The sequence below is a fragment of the Rana temporaria genome, chromosome 3, assembly GCF_905171775.1.
Source record: "Rana temporaria chromosome 3, aRanTem1.1, whole genome shotgun sequence".
In the NCBI taxonomy this organism is placed as follows: Eukaryota; Metazoa; Chordata; class Amphibia; order Anura; family Ranidae; genus Rana; species Rana temporaria.
The window spans coordinates 388,735,940-388,753,374 of record NC_053491.1 but is presented as its reverse complement, the minus strand read 5'-3'; the positions used below and the strand labels follow the sequence as shown (position 1 = coordinate 388,753,374).

Genomic DNA, 17,435 nt, shown 5'->3' with positions numbered 1-17,435 from the left:
TAGGGGCTATTCCGATCACCTCTGGCCAGCAATCCACCTTCAAAAAATGGTACAATCGTGTAATACCACCAACTTAAATCTGCACTCTATAGAACTGCACGATTCTGGCTAAAATGAGAATCACGATTTCTTTGCTTAGAATAGGGATCACTATTCTCGTGGCGTAACATCATCTTTCACATTATACAAAAAAATTGGGCTTACTTTACAGTTTATTTTTATTTTTTTAACTAATTAAAGTATATTTTTTTAACTAAAAATTGCATTTGAAAGACCGCTGCTACAGTGTGACATTAAATATTGCAACAAAAAACGTTTTATTCTCTAGGGTCATTGCTAAAAAAATATATACAATTTTTGGGGGTTCTAAATAATTTTTTAGCAAATAAAAACTTGTAAGCAACAAGTATCAAAAAAGGTTTAGTCTTTAAGTGGTTAAACTGACCTCATTTATAGACAGAAGTACATCTCTTTGATCTAAAAGAACCAAATGATACAATGTTTCTCTTTCTCCATGTTGTGAGAAACTTGGCAGGCTGCCTGTTTTCTGTGTTTTGTTTTTTGACAGCTGTTGGCTTGAGCAGAGAGCACTGCACTGAATCCAGGAGATGCTTTTTTTTTTTAAGATCGGGAGGGAGGTAGAATTGTGATCTCGATTCTCAGCTCTAGCACTCTAAATGAATTAATTAATTACACACTTTTATAGCACTGCAGAATGAATCTGGGAATACTGCGATCCATAAGATATACTGTATTTATTATTATATTCAACTGCAGCAGTAGGTGTTTATTTAGATAAATAGGAATGTTGTTAATTATTGTAACAGGTGATTTATTTTATTTTTTTATAGGGAAATATAAACCAGTTTTTATTTTATTTTTAAGCGTGGAGTGGTGGACCTTTTTTAAAATTCTTTATTTATTGGTATGTGTCAAAGAAACATTTCAAGACAATGTGAATGGGTACAAATTGGCCATGAAGAACAGTCGAAAACCATAGAACAAGACAGAAGTGTACAGAAGATTGCACTACAATAAAAAAATTGTTACTAGCACCATAAAGGCACACTTCCCAATCAAAACTACCATTGAGATGAAAGGTGTTAGACCTAATAAAAGTGGTTGCAAATAAACCTTTGGAAAAAAAATAAGAACCCTGCAAGACAAAGGCATAATGAGCTAGTATGCATAGCGTACTAGCTGATTATGAGTTACTTACCTTACATCGAAGCCCCCGCAGCTGTCCCCCACCCCACCCCCCCTCTGGCGGTGACATCTCTCCCGGGGGGTTACTTCCGGGTATCGCGGCTCCGGCGCTGTGATTGGCCGGAGCCACAATGACGTCGCTCCCGTGTGGGAGCCGCCAGTAACGCCCTGATGGACCGTTTTCATCGGTTAACCGATGAAGCTGACTGATGGTCAGTCGTGCCTACACACCATCGGTTAAAAAAACTATCGTGTCAGAACGCGGTGACATAAAACACGACGACGTGCTGAAAAAAACGAAGCTCAATGCTTCCAAGCATGCGTCGACTTGATTCTGAGCATGCGTGGATTTTTAACCGATGGACGTGCCTACAAACGATAGTTTTTTTTTCTATCGGTTAGGTATCCATCGGTTAAATTTAAAACAAGATTGCTTTTTTTTAACCTTTGGATAAATAACCGATGGGGCCCACACACGATCAGTTTGGTCCGATGAAAACGGTCTATCAGACCGTTCTCATCGGTTTGACCGATCGTGTGTATGCGGCATAACACTCACCTCCCCCTAGATAACAATGCTGCTTTCACCTGGCCAGATCACCAGGTAAAAACCGAGGGGAAAAAGCCTTAGCAAAGAAAACTGATGCAGCCACCACATCTAATGATTGGTAAGCTGCAATAAATGACACTTTAGTTTTGGGTTTAATACTCAAAAAAAATACTCAATTTCAAAAAGCTGCAAACAAATACCACAGATATTTAAAATCGCTTTAAAATGGTAATCCTGTTAGGCATGCATGTAAATTCACAAGCAATACATATAATGGTAACTAAGAAGTTTCTCGCAATATCCTATTCTTAAATTGTAGCAGCACCAAGAACCATGGGCCAGATTCACGTAGAATCGCGGCGGCGTAACGTATCCTAGATACGTTACACCGCCGCAAGTTTTCATCGCAAGTGCCTGATTCACCAAGCACTTGCGATGAAAACCTACGCCGGCGGCCTCCGGCATAAGGTGGGCCAATTTAAATGGGCGTGTGCCATTTAAATTAGGCGCGCACCCACGCCGGACCTACCGCGCATGCTCCGTTTCCGAACTCCCGCCGTGCTTTGCGCGCCGTGACGTAATTTTTTTGAACGGCGACGCGCATAGCGTACTTCCGTATTCCCGGACGGCTTACGCAAACGACGTTGATTTTTAAATTTGGATGCGGGAACGACGGCCATACTTTAGACAGCAATACACTTGCTGACTAAAGTTAAGGCACCAAAAAAAAAGTGTAACTTTGCGACGGGAAACTAGACTAGCGGCGACGTAGCGAACACGAAAAACCGTCGTGGATCCGCCGTAACTCCTAATTTGCATACCCGACGCTGGTTTACGACGCAAACTCCCCCCAGCGGCGGCCGCGGTACTGCATCCTAAGATCCGACAGTGTAAAACAATTACACCTGTCGGATCTTCTGGCTATCTATGCGTAACTGATTCTATGAATCAGTCGCATAGATAGAAACAGAGATACGACGGCGTATCAGGAGATACGCCTTTGTATCTCATTTGTGAATCTGGCCCCATAAACCTAGATACACACCCTGTTACAAATTCATATGTTTTATTAAGGCTCAAAGTGTGCTAGATAGAGAATTGTCCTGTTAAGCAGGTGTGTGAACCTAGGGGGTATTGCGCCCGCTATATGAAGTAAACTCTAAAGTTGCAAGGCAAGTATGTGGCATCACCACAATATGCAGAAATACTATAATGCAAGCCACTGCACTTGGCCGAAATAATAGATGATAGCTATAAACATGTAGAGGTAAAGTCCATAGATGTGTCCTTTTTATATACACTGAATAAATTGTGTTTCAGCAAGTCATGCGTGTGTAATATGTTATCACATGGGCAGTTTCTTGCATGAGTGATGTTAGACCCACATAAAATATCCCCATTGTACATATCCCTGGGCAAGGTCTGAAGAAGGGGTCCTGCAGCAACTGGCAGTAGGTTGACTGGTATCAGCATGGATAAGAATATAGGCCCGGATTCACAAAGCACTTGCGCCGACGTATCTCGAGATACCCTGCGTAAGTGCACATATGCGCCGTCGTATCTATGCGCCGGACTCAGAAACTAAGATACGCCTGAAAACAGGCTTCATCCAACCGAGGTAACTTGCCTACGCCGGCGTATAGTGGGCGCATATTTCCGCTGGACGTATTTGGCGCTCCCATTGATTTTCTATTCACATATGCAAATGAGGGAGATACGCCGATTCACGAACGTACGTCCTTCCGACGCAGTGCGCGTAAAGTCATACATCCGGCGTAAAGTTATGCCCCATAAAGGAGGTGTAACTCAGCAGCATCCATGCAAAGGTCTGCACCAGGGAACACAAGCCAACGTATTTTACGTAGGACGTGAATATGACTATGGTCATTCAATATGGTTACGTTCACGCCGTAGGCAGTGATCCGACATATCTTAGGCAGTTGTTCCGACGTGATTGTGAGCATGCGCACTGAGATGCGCCCACGGGACGGCGAATGCGCAGTTTGCAAAACGTATCTATCAGGCGCTCGGCCCATCATTTGCATGGGGTCACGCCTCATTAGCATGGCTCACGCCCACTTCCACTTACGCCGACTTACACCTGAGAAACCCAGCGCAGATTTGGGAGGAAGTGCCTTGTGAATTCAGTGCTTGCCTCTCTGCGCTGCGTCGGCGTAGCGTAAAGGAGATACGTTACGGCGGCATAAATATGCGCCGCTGTATGTGAATCCGGGCCATACTGTATATTGCCAGAACACCATGGATCTGCAGTAGCTTTTTGCTCCTATAATATTATTGCAGTGTCTGTAGGGATCCATTGTGTGCTGGAGACATGATGTCATATCTAAATCTTCTGCCATGAGAGTCCCATATCATCCAAATATTATACCATACAATTCTCCACATTAGTACACTGTACTGTATAATGTTGTCTCTATATATAAATAAAGGTGAAATGCAGTCTCATGTCCATAGGTGTGCGCAGCCTATTACATTGGGGTGTGCACCCCAAATCTCAAACACACATTTTAAAATGTATTAAAACTTGGACGGTGTCAGTAGTTGTTTTTTACATTTTTATTATTTATTCATTTTTACAGGGGTTTTTTTAGGAGTCCTGTTGGGGCCTTTGGGAAAATATCAGGGGTCTAAACAGACCCTTGATGTCTCACTTTTGAGACAGAGAAAGGGACAGAGATGGACAGTCCCTTTCTCTGCAGCCTCAGCTGCACTGGACAGTGAATGAATGGGAAGTGTCTGTGCTGAGCAACTTCAGTTATGAATGAACACAATGAGTGATCGGTACAGCAGGGGGAATCTGTGCACGCCTATGCTCATGTCTCTTATATAAGATGATGTGCTACCTTCCTCTATTTGATGCCACTTATATATATTTCTGCTATAGTATCACAGAAGCTCTGTATTAGCTGCTCTAAGCCTAGTTTCACACTCATGCAATGCGGGAACCAGGGCGATTACAACGCAGGTTCTCGCATCGCATCTCCCTCGCAGGCAGTTCACACTGCCTTCTGGGAACCGCTGCAGGTGTCATTACATTGTTACATTGTTAATGACCCCCCCAGATTGGTTCACAGATCGCAGTTGCGAACTGTGAACTCACACAGGAATCGTATCGCATAGGTGAGAACACCCATGCGATTCAATTCTAGTATGGGGAAGACAGGTCCCTGCACTTTTTTCTGTGCGAATCGGATGCAAGTTCAGCCATACAACTGTATGGCTGAACTCGCAACTCACAGACATCGCATGTGATCGGCGTGCCAATCACATGCGATGTCTGTGCTTGCACTGGTGTGTATGAACCTAGGCTGATAGTCAATTGCTCAACAGGGCATGTGCTAAAGTACACTTTGTGCAGTGACATACTGCTTGGCCCCAATACATTTATATAAAAAGAAAATAGCTTGACCTCTGTGCAACACTAATATGGACCTTCATAAATGCATGTTTATCATACAACTTGTAGTTATCAATACTGATAACTGTATCGGTGGCTGGGTGCCATACAGGAATGCTGTTGTCATGCCATGTTTTCCATAACACGTATCCTCCTCACCGGGACTTACTCAGTGGGGGTGATTATCATTCCTGATAGCTATTCTATCTACATTTAGGAATGTGTATTTGTTGCACACATTTTAATATATGTAAGCCCATATCAGTATGTTTGATATTATATCTCACTTCATACAGATAATTGTTTGTGAATTAATTGCAACGTTTTTATTATTCCTGACGATCCTGCCAGTAACATCACTTCTTGTTGCAGGCTGACCACACTAAACCACTGCCTTATATTTAGCAGAAGCAGTGTCAGCCTGCCATGTGCACTTGTTTCGTAGGTTGTTGGGTGGTCTATCCATTCTGATAGGCAACGCAATAGCGGAACACATGGCATGTTGACCACGCTGCTGCGACTTTCTAGGCAGTGGCTTAGCGTTGTCAACCTACAAGAGGAAGTGCTGTTTCTGAAAGGATCTCTAGATAAGACATTTTGCAAAAGATTTGTTTAGGAAAACTACAGTACAACAGAGAAACATGACCTCAGATATACTGGAATACTGATTTTGGCAGACAGAATCCTCTTTGAACTTGCATTGGCAGTTGGAGAGCGAATTTCTAGATCTTGTTGTGTTTGTGGCACAACACGGACAATAGGGTTGATTTACCAAAACCGGAGCATGCTAAATCTGGTGCAGCTCTACATGGCAGAGGCGTTGCTAGGGGGGTGCGGTCCGCACTGGGTGACGCCTGCCCTGTACCACCCCAGCCTGCTCTGTGCCACCCCAGCCTGCCCTGTACCACCCCAGCCTGCCCTGTATCACCCAGCCTGCCCTGTACCACCCCAGCCTGCCCTGTACCACCCGAAACAGCCCTGTACCACCCCAGCCTGCCCTGTACCACCCCAAACTTTCCCATGCCACCCCAACTTGCCCTGTGCCACCCTAACTTTCCCTGTACCACCCCAATCTGCCCTATGCCACCATAACTTGCCCTATACCACCCCAACTTGCCCTGTACCACCCCAACCTTTCCCATGCCATCCCAACTTGCCCTATGCCACCCTAACTTGCACTATACCACCCCAACCTGCCCTGTACCACCCTAACTTGCCCTATACCACCCCATCCTGCCCTATGCAACCCTAACTTGCACTATACCACCCCAAACTACCCTATATCACCCCAACATGCCCTATACCACCTTAACCTGTCCTATACCACCCCACTACACCAACCTGCCACTATACCACTCTATACTACCCTAACCTGCCACTATACTGCCCTATACTATCATTTACAGGGGCCGGTTTGGGGTGCGCCCTGTGCCCGTGCGCTGCCTGCTTGGTGCTGGACAGCATAGACAGAGGGGGGGTGACACCATGTTTTACCGCACCGGGTGACACCAACCCTAGTGATGTCACTGCTACATGGTAGCCAATCGGCTTCTAACTTCAACTTGTTCAATGAAGCTTTGACAAAAAAAAACTGGAAGCTGATTGGTTGGTATGCAGAGCTGCTCCAGATTTTGCACTCTCCAGTTTTAGTAAATCAATCTCTGTTCTTGTTTAAAGCTCTTGGAGAAGTGAGGTCCATTCTTTTTGCTAATTACAAAAAACAAACAAATACCCCCCAAGGTGAGTATTTGGGATTTTACAGGCAGCAAAAAAAGAAAATGAAAATATAAGCAAACTGTAAATTAATTAATATTTATTATTTAAAAAATTTGATCAGGTGCAGATATCACCAGCAATAAGTATTATTAAATACAAGATATACAGAGAATCGTTTGTGCATATTCATCCTGAAGCGTTTCAGGACAGTTTTGGGGTCCCTTCATCAGGAGCGTTCGAGACAGGGTACTACTACCGTAGCACATTGTAAAAGAAAAAAACTAAAATATAATAGACGACGAAACAAAAACATATATACAAAAACAACAGAAGCATATTTCCACAGTGTACAAGGGCAGGACAAAGGTAAGCATTGTTGAAGCCATGGTTGGAAAGGTACCTACTGATTCAGATAAGTATCATGGCATTAAACCTCCAGACACTCAGCCAGATGATGTAATACGACCATATGAGTGCAGCACTGTCACAAACAATCTGGGATAGTGGTGGCTAAATACCAGTAAATGGACACAGTTTTGTTTTTTAATGGGATTTTTTTAAGCACACATTAACTTAGAGTCCAGATGTATTTTAATACTGGTGTCAGAAAAGATCTCATGTGCATGGGGTATCTGGAAAAGAAAAATATAAAGAATATATATGTACATAGTATATTCTTTTTGCTAATTACAAGGCCCCTTGTGTCTTTTCAGCGATTCGATTTGGGAGAATGCCTCGTTCAGAGAAAGCGAAGCTGACGGCAGAAATTTTGACCAGCGAGCAGGATATCAAGGACTCTCAGATGGCCGACCTTCTGTCCCTAGCCAAACTCCTCTATGACGCCTATCAGAAAAACTTCAACATGAACAAATTAAAAGCTCGAGGCATTCTCACGGGCAAAGGCAGCAACCCAGTAAGTAATTTTCGAATTGCTGTTCTCCCTCCAGAGACCCAAAGGTTCTCTTTGATGATTGTGGCCGCCTTCAAGGTCGCTCTGACCTTCCCTGAACTTGTGTGTAGACCGTGCATTGCAGGTGTGTCCTCCACTGCTCACTTTACTGATAAAAACTCTACACTCCCCTCCAACAAATACAGAAAGCTTCATTAGATAGAATGCTTGTTGTTACAAAGAAAATCACAATGTGGCTTACACAAAAGAACAATCCGTTACTTGTGCAGAATTTTATGGAAACATTTCAGGAGTGTATCAAAACTGAAAGGCATTTTGATATCTCTTTGTGATTAGAGAAAGCTTGTCACATTTAAAAACAATCCCCAGTAGTTATGTAAAGAACAGAGAAAATACCAAGGGAGGACTAGACTGAGAGGGCGGGTGCATTTGCCTCCTGTGCCAGAATAAACCGTATATACTTGAGTATAAGCCAAGTTTTTCAACACATTTTTTGTGTGCTGAAAATGCCCCCCTCGGCTTATACTCGAGTCACCTTTTTGCGCCTGATCTCCCGGACTTTGGGGACCCAGTCCCCTGGACCCCAAACTTGGCATCCATATAGCCCCACTCTTCTTCTACAAGTGTGCAAAGTTGGCACACATGTAGCCCCAGTTCTCATCTACAAGTGTACAAAGTTTCTGGGGGGACCTATGGCCAGGGAGCACCGATTTTTTTTTTCTTCAAAGCCAGGCACCCCTTCTATATACTCCCATGTTAAAAGTAAGCCTAGTCATGGGCACAGTGAGGCATGGACAAAGTGAGGCATACAGATGAATACCCTAGGCTTATACTCGAGTCAATACGTTTTCCCATTTTTTGTGGTAAAATTAGGTGCCTCGGCTTATATTCGGGTCGGCTAATACTTAAAGTGGAGGTTCACCCTCAAAAAAAATTCTGACATCACACGGAGTCGAGCCATACCTCGTTATCACGATTTTCACCCCCTGGCAATCCCGCGGGACTGGGCGTTCCCAAGCACTGCCTGTGATTGCAGGTTGCCGACAGAACCCGAACGTCGGTGACGCGCAGTATGCGCCGTTCGGAAGCCTGTCAATCACAGGCAGTGCTTGGGAACGCCCAGTCCCGCGGGATTGCCAGGGGGTGGAAATCGTGATAACGAGGTATGTGCTGAGAAAAAAAAAAACACACCGGCATTCTGTCGGTAGGATGGCTCGACTCCATGTGATGTCAGAAATTTTTTGGAGGGTGAACCTCCACTTTAAGTATATACGGGATATATAATAACTTGTTTTCTCGGGGTACTTTTGCCCCCTCTGTTCATTGTAGGTATTACACTGATCCTAGCAGGTAAATTCATAAGTAAAAAATGACTTTGTTATCCAGGCTCAACCTTGTACCCGCTCTTTATGCAGGGCAGTGTCTGGTTAATAGATACAGAATAAACGTACAAAGTTCAGGCACTCAGAGTTTGTGAATGAACTTGTTCCCCTTGCAATGTACCTGTATCGCGTCACTCACAAGTATTTATGCTTAACCTTTATGCTACTGTCTGATCATCAGCCTCTGGGGCAAATGTTTTAGTACAAACATGATTGGGATTATTCTGTTAGGCTGTACAAAGATCAGTGGCGTGAGCAGAGGGCAATGACCCTCAGCAGCCAATCAGGCTGCAAAGTATTGAAGTCAGGTGGGTGGAAAGGGAGAGTTATGATTTGTTCCTGTGGTTTACTGCTTTTTTCTTCTGGTCCTAAAAAATGAAACACAAGGACACAAACATGGGGGCGCCATTGTGGATTTGTTTTTTAAATTGTATGTAAAAAAAAAAGAAAGTAATATATTACAGACATGGCCAAAAGTTTTGAGAATGACACAAATGTTAATTTTCACAATGTGCTTTATGATCTTTTTCCAGATGTTACTATGGTATACTGAAGTATAATTACAAGCATTTCAGAAGTCTCAGGCCTCGTACAGACGAGAGGATATCCGCTGGATAAATCCTCTGCCGGATTTGGATCTGATGGCTGTACACACCATCAGATCGAAATCCCCGCGGAATACATCCGCGGTGACGTGGCCGCGCGCGACCCTGGAAGGTAAATACTTCCACGCATGCGAGGGATGGGAGCGGACGGACTGATCCGGTGAGTCTGTACAGATGACCGGATCAGTCCGCTGGACTGGATTCCAGCGGATAGATTTCTTAGCATGCTAAGAAATTTTTATCCGCTGGGAATCCGTCGGCTGGATTTTTATCCGCTGGGAAATGTCCGCTAGGCCGTACACACGACCGGATCTATCTGCTGGAACTGATCCGCGGATCAATCCCAGCGGATAGATCCGGTCGTGTGTACGGGGCCTCAAAGGCTTTTATTGACAATTACATTAAGTTTAGGCAAAGAGTCAATATTTGCACTGTTGACCCCTTCTATTTCAAGACCTCTGCAATTCACCCTGGCATGCTGTCAGTCAATTTCTGGGCCACATTCTGACGGATGGCAGTCAATTGTTGCATATTCAATGCTTGGAGTTTGTCAGAATTTGTGGAGTTTTTTTGTTCACCCGCCTCTTGATGATTGACAACAAGTTCTCTATGGGATTGAGGTCTGGGGAGTTTTCCTGGCCATGGACCCAACATTATGATGTTTTATTCCCCAAGTCACTTAGTTATCACTTTGGCTTTATGGCAAGGTGCTCCATCATGCTGGAGAATGCATTGTTCTTCACTGAACTGTTCTTGGATGGTTGGGAGAAGTTGCTCTCTAGGGATATTTTTGTACCCTTCTTTATTCATGGCTATGTTCTTAGGCAAAATTGTGAGTGATATAACTTCCACCGAAGGTGAGTATGCCCCTAATATATTCCATTCATTATAGCCAGAGACCCTATTAGGTAGTCACTCCTCCTGTCAGGAGGTTACCGTCATAGCCAAAAAATTGCATGAAAAATTAGGTAATATCCCACAGGAGAAAACCAAGGTAGGGGTACCCCCGGGGATATGAGGGGCTACTGTAGGCAGTAACAGACAGTATTAAGGGTTATATAGTACAAAAGATAATACTGGGTAGACTAAATTACAACATGTGCTATCAATAGCCAATATTAAAAAACAACTTGGAATTGCCGGCAATTGTTGCACCAATAAACCGAGTTTATTGTGTTGTGCAGACAAACAATACATAAAAAATATAGACTAACATAAACAACAAATAACCAAAAGCGGTCCGGACGCCAAATAGATCGCACTTGCTTGAGGTTCCCACACGGTGTATACCCGTGTATTCTAATTAAATAATCGTAGTGAAAATTGTGAGTGAGCCCACTCCCCTTAACGCAAAAAATACCACCAAAAAGAAAGCTCTATTTGTGAGGGAAAAATGGGCCTAAATGTATGTACAGTGTTGCATGACCACGCAATTGCCAGGTAAAGTTACGCAGTGCTGTATCGCAGTTAGGGTGTACCTATACTTGAATCTCACATTCTCCATCTACATTTGTTTTCCTTGCAGCCATTTGTAATACATGACATGGAGACGTTGTGTATGGCAGAGAAAACACTGGTAGCCAAACTAGTGGCCAACGGTATTCAGAACAAAGAAGCTGAGGTACGCATCTTCCACTGCTGTCAGTGCACTTCTGTGGAAACTGTCACAGAACTTACAGAGTTTGCCAAATCCATCCCGGGTTTTACTGAATTGGACCTGAATGATCAGGTGACTCTATTAAAATATGGAGTCTATGAAGCCATGTTTGCCATGCTGGCTTCAGTGATGAACAAAGATGGGATGTTGGTGGCCTATGGAAATGGTTTTATTACCCGGGAGTTCTTGAAGAGTTTGAGGAAGCCAGTTGGTGACATGATGGAACCGAAGTTTGAGTTTGCCATGAAGTTCAATGCCCTGGAACTGGATGACAGTGATATTGCATTATTTGTTGCTGCTCTTATTTGTTGTGGAGGTAAGACTTTCTTTATTAGATAAGCTATCATCGGAGTACATCTGTCACAAGAGCAATAACGTCTTACCCTCTTCCTGGCCATGCATGCAGTCATAGTTTTATTGTTAAATTACCCAACGTGCGGAGATACATTAAATTAGTAGACTCGTAATGAAAAACAGTGTCCACAAATCACAAAAATGATTCACTCCCTCATTTAGGTGCTCTGTCCCAATGATGCTGTGTCCAAGGCTGCGTCCTAAGATCACAATATCGCCCTTATTTTTGTTAAAGAATGCAAGGTAATGCAAAAGTTGAACTTGTCTAGATTGCCTTTACTGTAAGCAGATCCCAAGGGTGCCAACACAGCCCGTCTGTGGATACATGTGAAGAAAGAAATCCAGAGTTTGTTGCACTCCTCAATGTCTTTTATTGAATGTCACATACACGTCACACACAGTATGGGGACATTAAATGTTAATGCGTTTCATGCTATAAACGGCGCTTACTCATAACCACCTGGTAATGAGTAAGCACCGTTTATTGACAAAAACGCATTAACATTTAATGTCCCCATACTGTAAGTGATGTGCATTCTGATATACTGTATTCAACAAAGACATTGAGGAGTGCAACACAATCCGGATTTCTTTCTTCACAACTCAGAGCAAGGTATTACAGAGTAGACTGGGACTGTGAGGGTAGGACTGCACAGAAAGTGGGCGTGATCTGGGCAGGACCACCTGGGAAGTGGGCGTGATCTGGAAGGGACTGCCGGAAAGGAGGGCATGATATGTGTGGGCCGTGGGTGCCACTGCTTCAGGGACTGGGATCAAGATGTTGGCAAATATAACTTGTCACCTTGAGAAAGGGGACCTGTGTGTCCTTAAATGGGTTGTAAAGGTTCATGTTTTTTCACCTTAATGCATTCTAGCATCTGATGTTTTCTGGCTCCCCAGTTTACTTACCTGAGCCCTCGAAAGTCCTGCGTCGTGAACCAGCAGGCTTCTCGACTGAGCTTTTCGGGTTTCATTCATTGGATGATTGATAGCAGCCATTTGCTCCCACTGCTGTCAATCAAACCAATGACGCAGTGCGTCGGGGGGAGGGGCCGATGGATACAGTCAGCGGCTATATCACGGGAGCGCCTCCGCAAGCTAACCCCCTTGGGAGAGAGCTTCCCATGAAGGGGGTTAGCTGATGCGGGGAGAAGCCGAGACAGCCGCCGAGGGACCCCAGAAGACATGGATCGGGGCCACTCTGTGCAAAACGAGCTGGACAGTGGAGGTAAGTTTGTTGTTATTTAGTTTTTTATATTTAAACCTTTACAACCCCTTTAAAATGTTGGTGGAATGCTGTACGGTTGCATATGCGGTCTCAGAAAAATTAGAAGATCTACCATATGGTGTGCTGGCTATTTCCTGCATTTAGTTTTTTTTCCCCATCTGTATTTCTTTGGGGGGATTTTCTTTCACATCCTGTCCCAGAGACACAATAAAAGGTGAGAGAAAAACTCTCCAAAGTGAGGAGACATCTGGTTAGACAGGTTTCATTGAAATTGGCATCCCAATTTTCCTACGCTGGTGACAACTGGAACACAAATCGCCTGAACAGAGATGGTAAATGTCCTTCCCCAGGGACATTGCAAGAAAAACCTGATAGTCCATACCTACTTTATCTAAAGCTAAAAACAAAGTATTTTTGTCTGTAGATTTTTTACTAAACTATTTTCCATGACACAACAAAAGAAGCAAGTTGTGTTTAATGAAATAATATTGGTTGACATATGATGTTTATCCTGTACAAGAGAGCTTTGTGGAATTAGGTGGCATGGTTTTCCTAAAATCGGTAGTGAGTTGTGGTTTAAACAGGAAGGCAAAAAATTATCTATTGAGTCAATATTTGTTAAAACATTTTCAGTTTGTCTTTTTGGAGCTCAGTAAGCCTGGGTCTTATATTAATTTTGGCAACCAAAAACACGGTAGGGCTTATTTTCAGGGTATGGCTTGCTATTTTTTGTGGGGTCTTCTCTACTTCTCTCCCGCCCTGCCTGACAGGAATCCCCTGTGTGAAGTAAAGTAAAGTGTATTGTGTCAGGTACCGCCGCTCCTGGCTTCCATAGCCTGTCTGAGCTCTCTTCCACGAGCCAAACTTTGCAGAGGGAGGGGGGGGGCAAGATTCCCCCACTGATGGGGGAAGGAGATCTGAGGCCCGCTCTGGGCTTCCATAGCCCACCTGAGCTATCTTCAATGAGCCGAGCATTGCAGAGGGAGGGGGGTCGAGATCCCCCGCTGACAGGCATGAGAAGAGGAGTATACAACCACTTCAAACTAGGTCTTATTTTCTGGGTAGGGCTTATATTGCAGCCTTCCTGGAAAACCAAGGTAGATCTTATTTTCAGGGTAGGTCTTACTTTCGGGGAAACACGGTAGTACAATGTAAAGATTTTTCATGCTTTTGCAATCATCGATTTAGCTGCTGCAAAGATGTACTGTAGGTTTTCAGCTGGAACTGGCTATGGCAACATAAATTTAGTTTTTACACAGGAGAGCTTCTGATGGGTTCATTTAAAGTCAGAAACCCAGGGTTTTTTGTATTTTTAGGTACACACGGGACCAAAACATTTGCACAGTTTTGCACTCCCACCATATATGTCCAAAGGTGCCCTGCAAGGAGCATCCTCTGAAACAAGTTGCAGGATATGAAGGAATTGCTTTAGATATTTGGGAAGAGACGAAGTACCAGTAGCTTCTAGTTTGTGTCAACTGACAGAACTTTTGGACATCTGAAGCTTATCAAGGCTAGCTGTCACGTACCTGGTGGAGGGCTTCTCTTGCATCTCTTGTTCAGCACCGCTTGAAGTGGTGACAGTAAATGTGAGGACACAGAGTCGCCCAAGGGCCGATATTGCAGGTAGTACCAGCTTTCAAATGTGTGGGTAAAACCACTGGCTCGGACCAAATGCAGGAACACAGCAGTACCCAAGTAGGAGGCAGGAGCATAGTCAACACAAGCTGAGGGTAACCGCCAGACAACAAGGTAATGAATCAAGTTGCAGAGACCGTGTCAGGATACAAGCTGAGATTGTGGGGTACAGCATCATGGCAGAAAGCCGAGTCCAAAATACAGGCTGGGAAGGACCAGATCCAAAGACAGGTCAGAGGGCAAGCTGGGTTGTATACAGGAAGGTGGAAGAAGCTGGTCTGGTCGCAGGTTAACGTGAACTAGCTGAAGACCACTTGGCAATCTCTCCATGTCTGTCTCCAGTTTTGGTAGGCCATTTGGCGCCAACACTCACACACGGCATAAAGTCCACAGTTTGAAGTGACCCTATGTATAAGTCCACACACCACAGTATGCACACCAAATATACAGGTCTTCAGGCTGGTCATGTGATGTGCAGGTTCCTCTTAGGGGTCCTCAGGATCTTCACTGAAGTGGTAACATCAGCACAATTCTCTGCATCATTTCACTGTAAATGCAGACCACCACGTTAGTGTGAACCCTGGGGGTCGGCCTGTGATGCTCTGCACTCAGATAGTCGGACAATGGGCCTAATTTAGCCCAGTAGATGACCAGCGCTGGATTTTAGAGCAGGGACTATGCACGAGACATATTGCCAAGGTGAGCATTGTGGCAAGACCTACTTTTATTTTTAGAAGTGCCTGGTTACCTATTATATATGTATATTTTTTTGTAACTGGAATTGGGGTTTAACGCCTCAATAATACACCTACCCTTTTGTCATTTAACAGACCGTCCTGGACTGCTCAATGTCCCAAGCATAGAGAGAATGCAAGAAAACATTGTCCATGTACTGAAGCTTCACCTCCAGTCCAACCACCCAGATGACGGCTTCCTCTTCCCAAAACTTTTACAGAAAATGGCCGACCTGAGGCAGCTTGTAACGGAACACGCCCTCCTCGTCCAGACCATCAAAAAGACTGAAACCGATGCAGCTCTTCACCCATTACTGCAAGAAATCTACAGGGACATGTACTAAGGGCTGGAGGAATTGTTTCGAGGATTCTTTTTTTTATTCGTTCTGATGGGAGCAAGGTTATACCTAACCATTTTCCTCCTCTCGCGGATTTGGTTAAAACGCATCCGTGCCTTCCACTTTGCCAGTGCTAAAAGACAGCGGTTTTAAAGTTGTTTTAATGTGTCACAAAGAAAATATCCTGAAAACAAAATTCCTTGTCATATTGGTCTTCCTAAAAAAAAATCCAAGAAAAGGATTATATTTTAATTTTGTCACAGGATGTCTCCGGTTTTACAAGCAGTCTAGATTTAGTAGATAATCTAGCAATATTTAAATCAGGTTTAACTCAGGTCAATCCAAGGAGAGGGATGTCCTTGGTATCATGGTACTCCACTGTCCTTACACTTTCTGACCTACCATTTCATAGACAGCCTAAATCAAGAGCCTTTATGTCTTGCTATCATCTTGGTTAGATCAAGGTTCGGAGTATCACACAAACCTTCATACTTCTCAGAAACGTTTGTTGCTCACTGCCGTCCTTATTGAAACTTTCCAGCACATCGGATGTTAAATGTGTTCTAGCAGAACATTGGAGTTTGGGGAATGAAGATACCATTGGCGTAATTTTTTTTTTTTTTTTTTTTACTAAGCGCAAATGTATGAAACTTTGGTACACGGGTAAAGTTGGCTGCTTCTACAGAAAAAGTTCATTTTTAATGGCGAACAAGAAGATTCGGTTAAGGCACTATAAGATGCATCGCTACCATGGGCCTAGAGATGGGCTTTCAGGCTCCCTAAACTGAGAAATAGAGAATTTTATTACAGAATTTTATGTTCAATACTTAGAAATGTTTATGGAATATATTTGTAAGGTACTTTGATATAAAAGAAAAAAATAAAAGATATTTTGTAAAGCCTGCACACTACAAAACCTTCAGCACATGATCGCAAAAGGGGATCTTTGCTACCAGAGGATATGTTGGCATATTTTTGAAATAGAACCAGATGATCAGCTCCTTTGGAGGATACAAAAGGTCACACTAAAATGTACTGAAGATGCAGCGTATCTTTCTATCCTTTTAATATTCAGAAACTCATTGGGGGCATTTATCAATTCTGCATATCATGTCAAACAGATAAATTCACTATAATTATACATAAATTCCTCTCTCAGCTACTCAATTAAAAATACAATTGAGCACATTGTGTTATCTCTTTCGTAAGTTCAGACAAATACCTATTGATCCTGCCAGAAATCTTGTGAGCTGATAACTTCCTGTGCCTGTTTTTTATTTATGTCATTGTGGTATTGAATAGTGATTAAAAGTTGTCATCTTAGGGCTGGAAGTGTTTCCAGCAGAATTACCAGATAAAAGAAAAAAGGAAAAAATAATTATAATATAGCAACCACATCTAAAGACTGATAAGCTGCAATATATTAAATTTTTGTTTTACTTGGATACACTTCAGGCTGAAATCAAGTGCGATCACAGACATTGCATGTGATTCACACCGCATTGCTGCGCAGATCACATGCCGGTGCGATGCAAATTCAGGCATAAGAACTGTATGGCTGAAATCAAATCGCATTCAGACCCTTTTGTTGGTCCGCACTGGAATTGGATTGCATGGGTGTTGCTCCTGGTAGTATTCAAGGCAGCTCAGCACTAGATTTTTACCCAGGTTGGGCTGCAGACAGTGTGTTGGGGCTGGA

At 43.5% G+C, this 17,435-nt stretch overlaps 1 protein-coding gene across 1 annotated transcript in view; it reads left to right on the top strand.

Moving 5' to 3' along the window:
• The window catches only part of PPARA (peroxisome proliferator activated receptor alpha), a 114,065-nt gene extending 97,141 nt beyond the window's left edge, over window positions 1-16,924 (top strand). The window contains exons 6-8 of the mRNA XM_040345778.1: window positions 7,604-7,803; window positions 11,313-11,760; window positions 15,495-16,924. Of these exons, the coding sequence (XP_040201712.1) occupies window positions 7,604-7,803; window positions 11,313-11,760; window positions 15,495-15,742 (896 nt within the window). The 3' untranslated portion in view covers window positions 15,743-16,924. The remainder of the gene's footprint in view (window positions 1-7,603; window positions 7,804-11,312; window positions 11,761-15,494) is intronic.
• The last annotated feature ends 511 nt before the right edge of the window (window positions 16,925-17,435 follow it).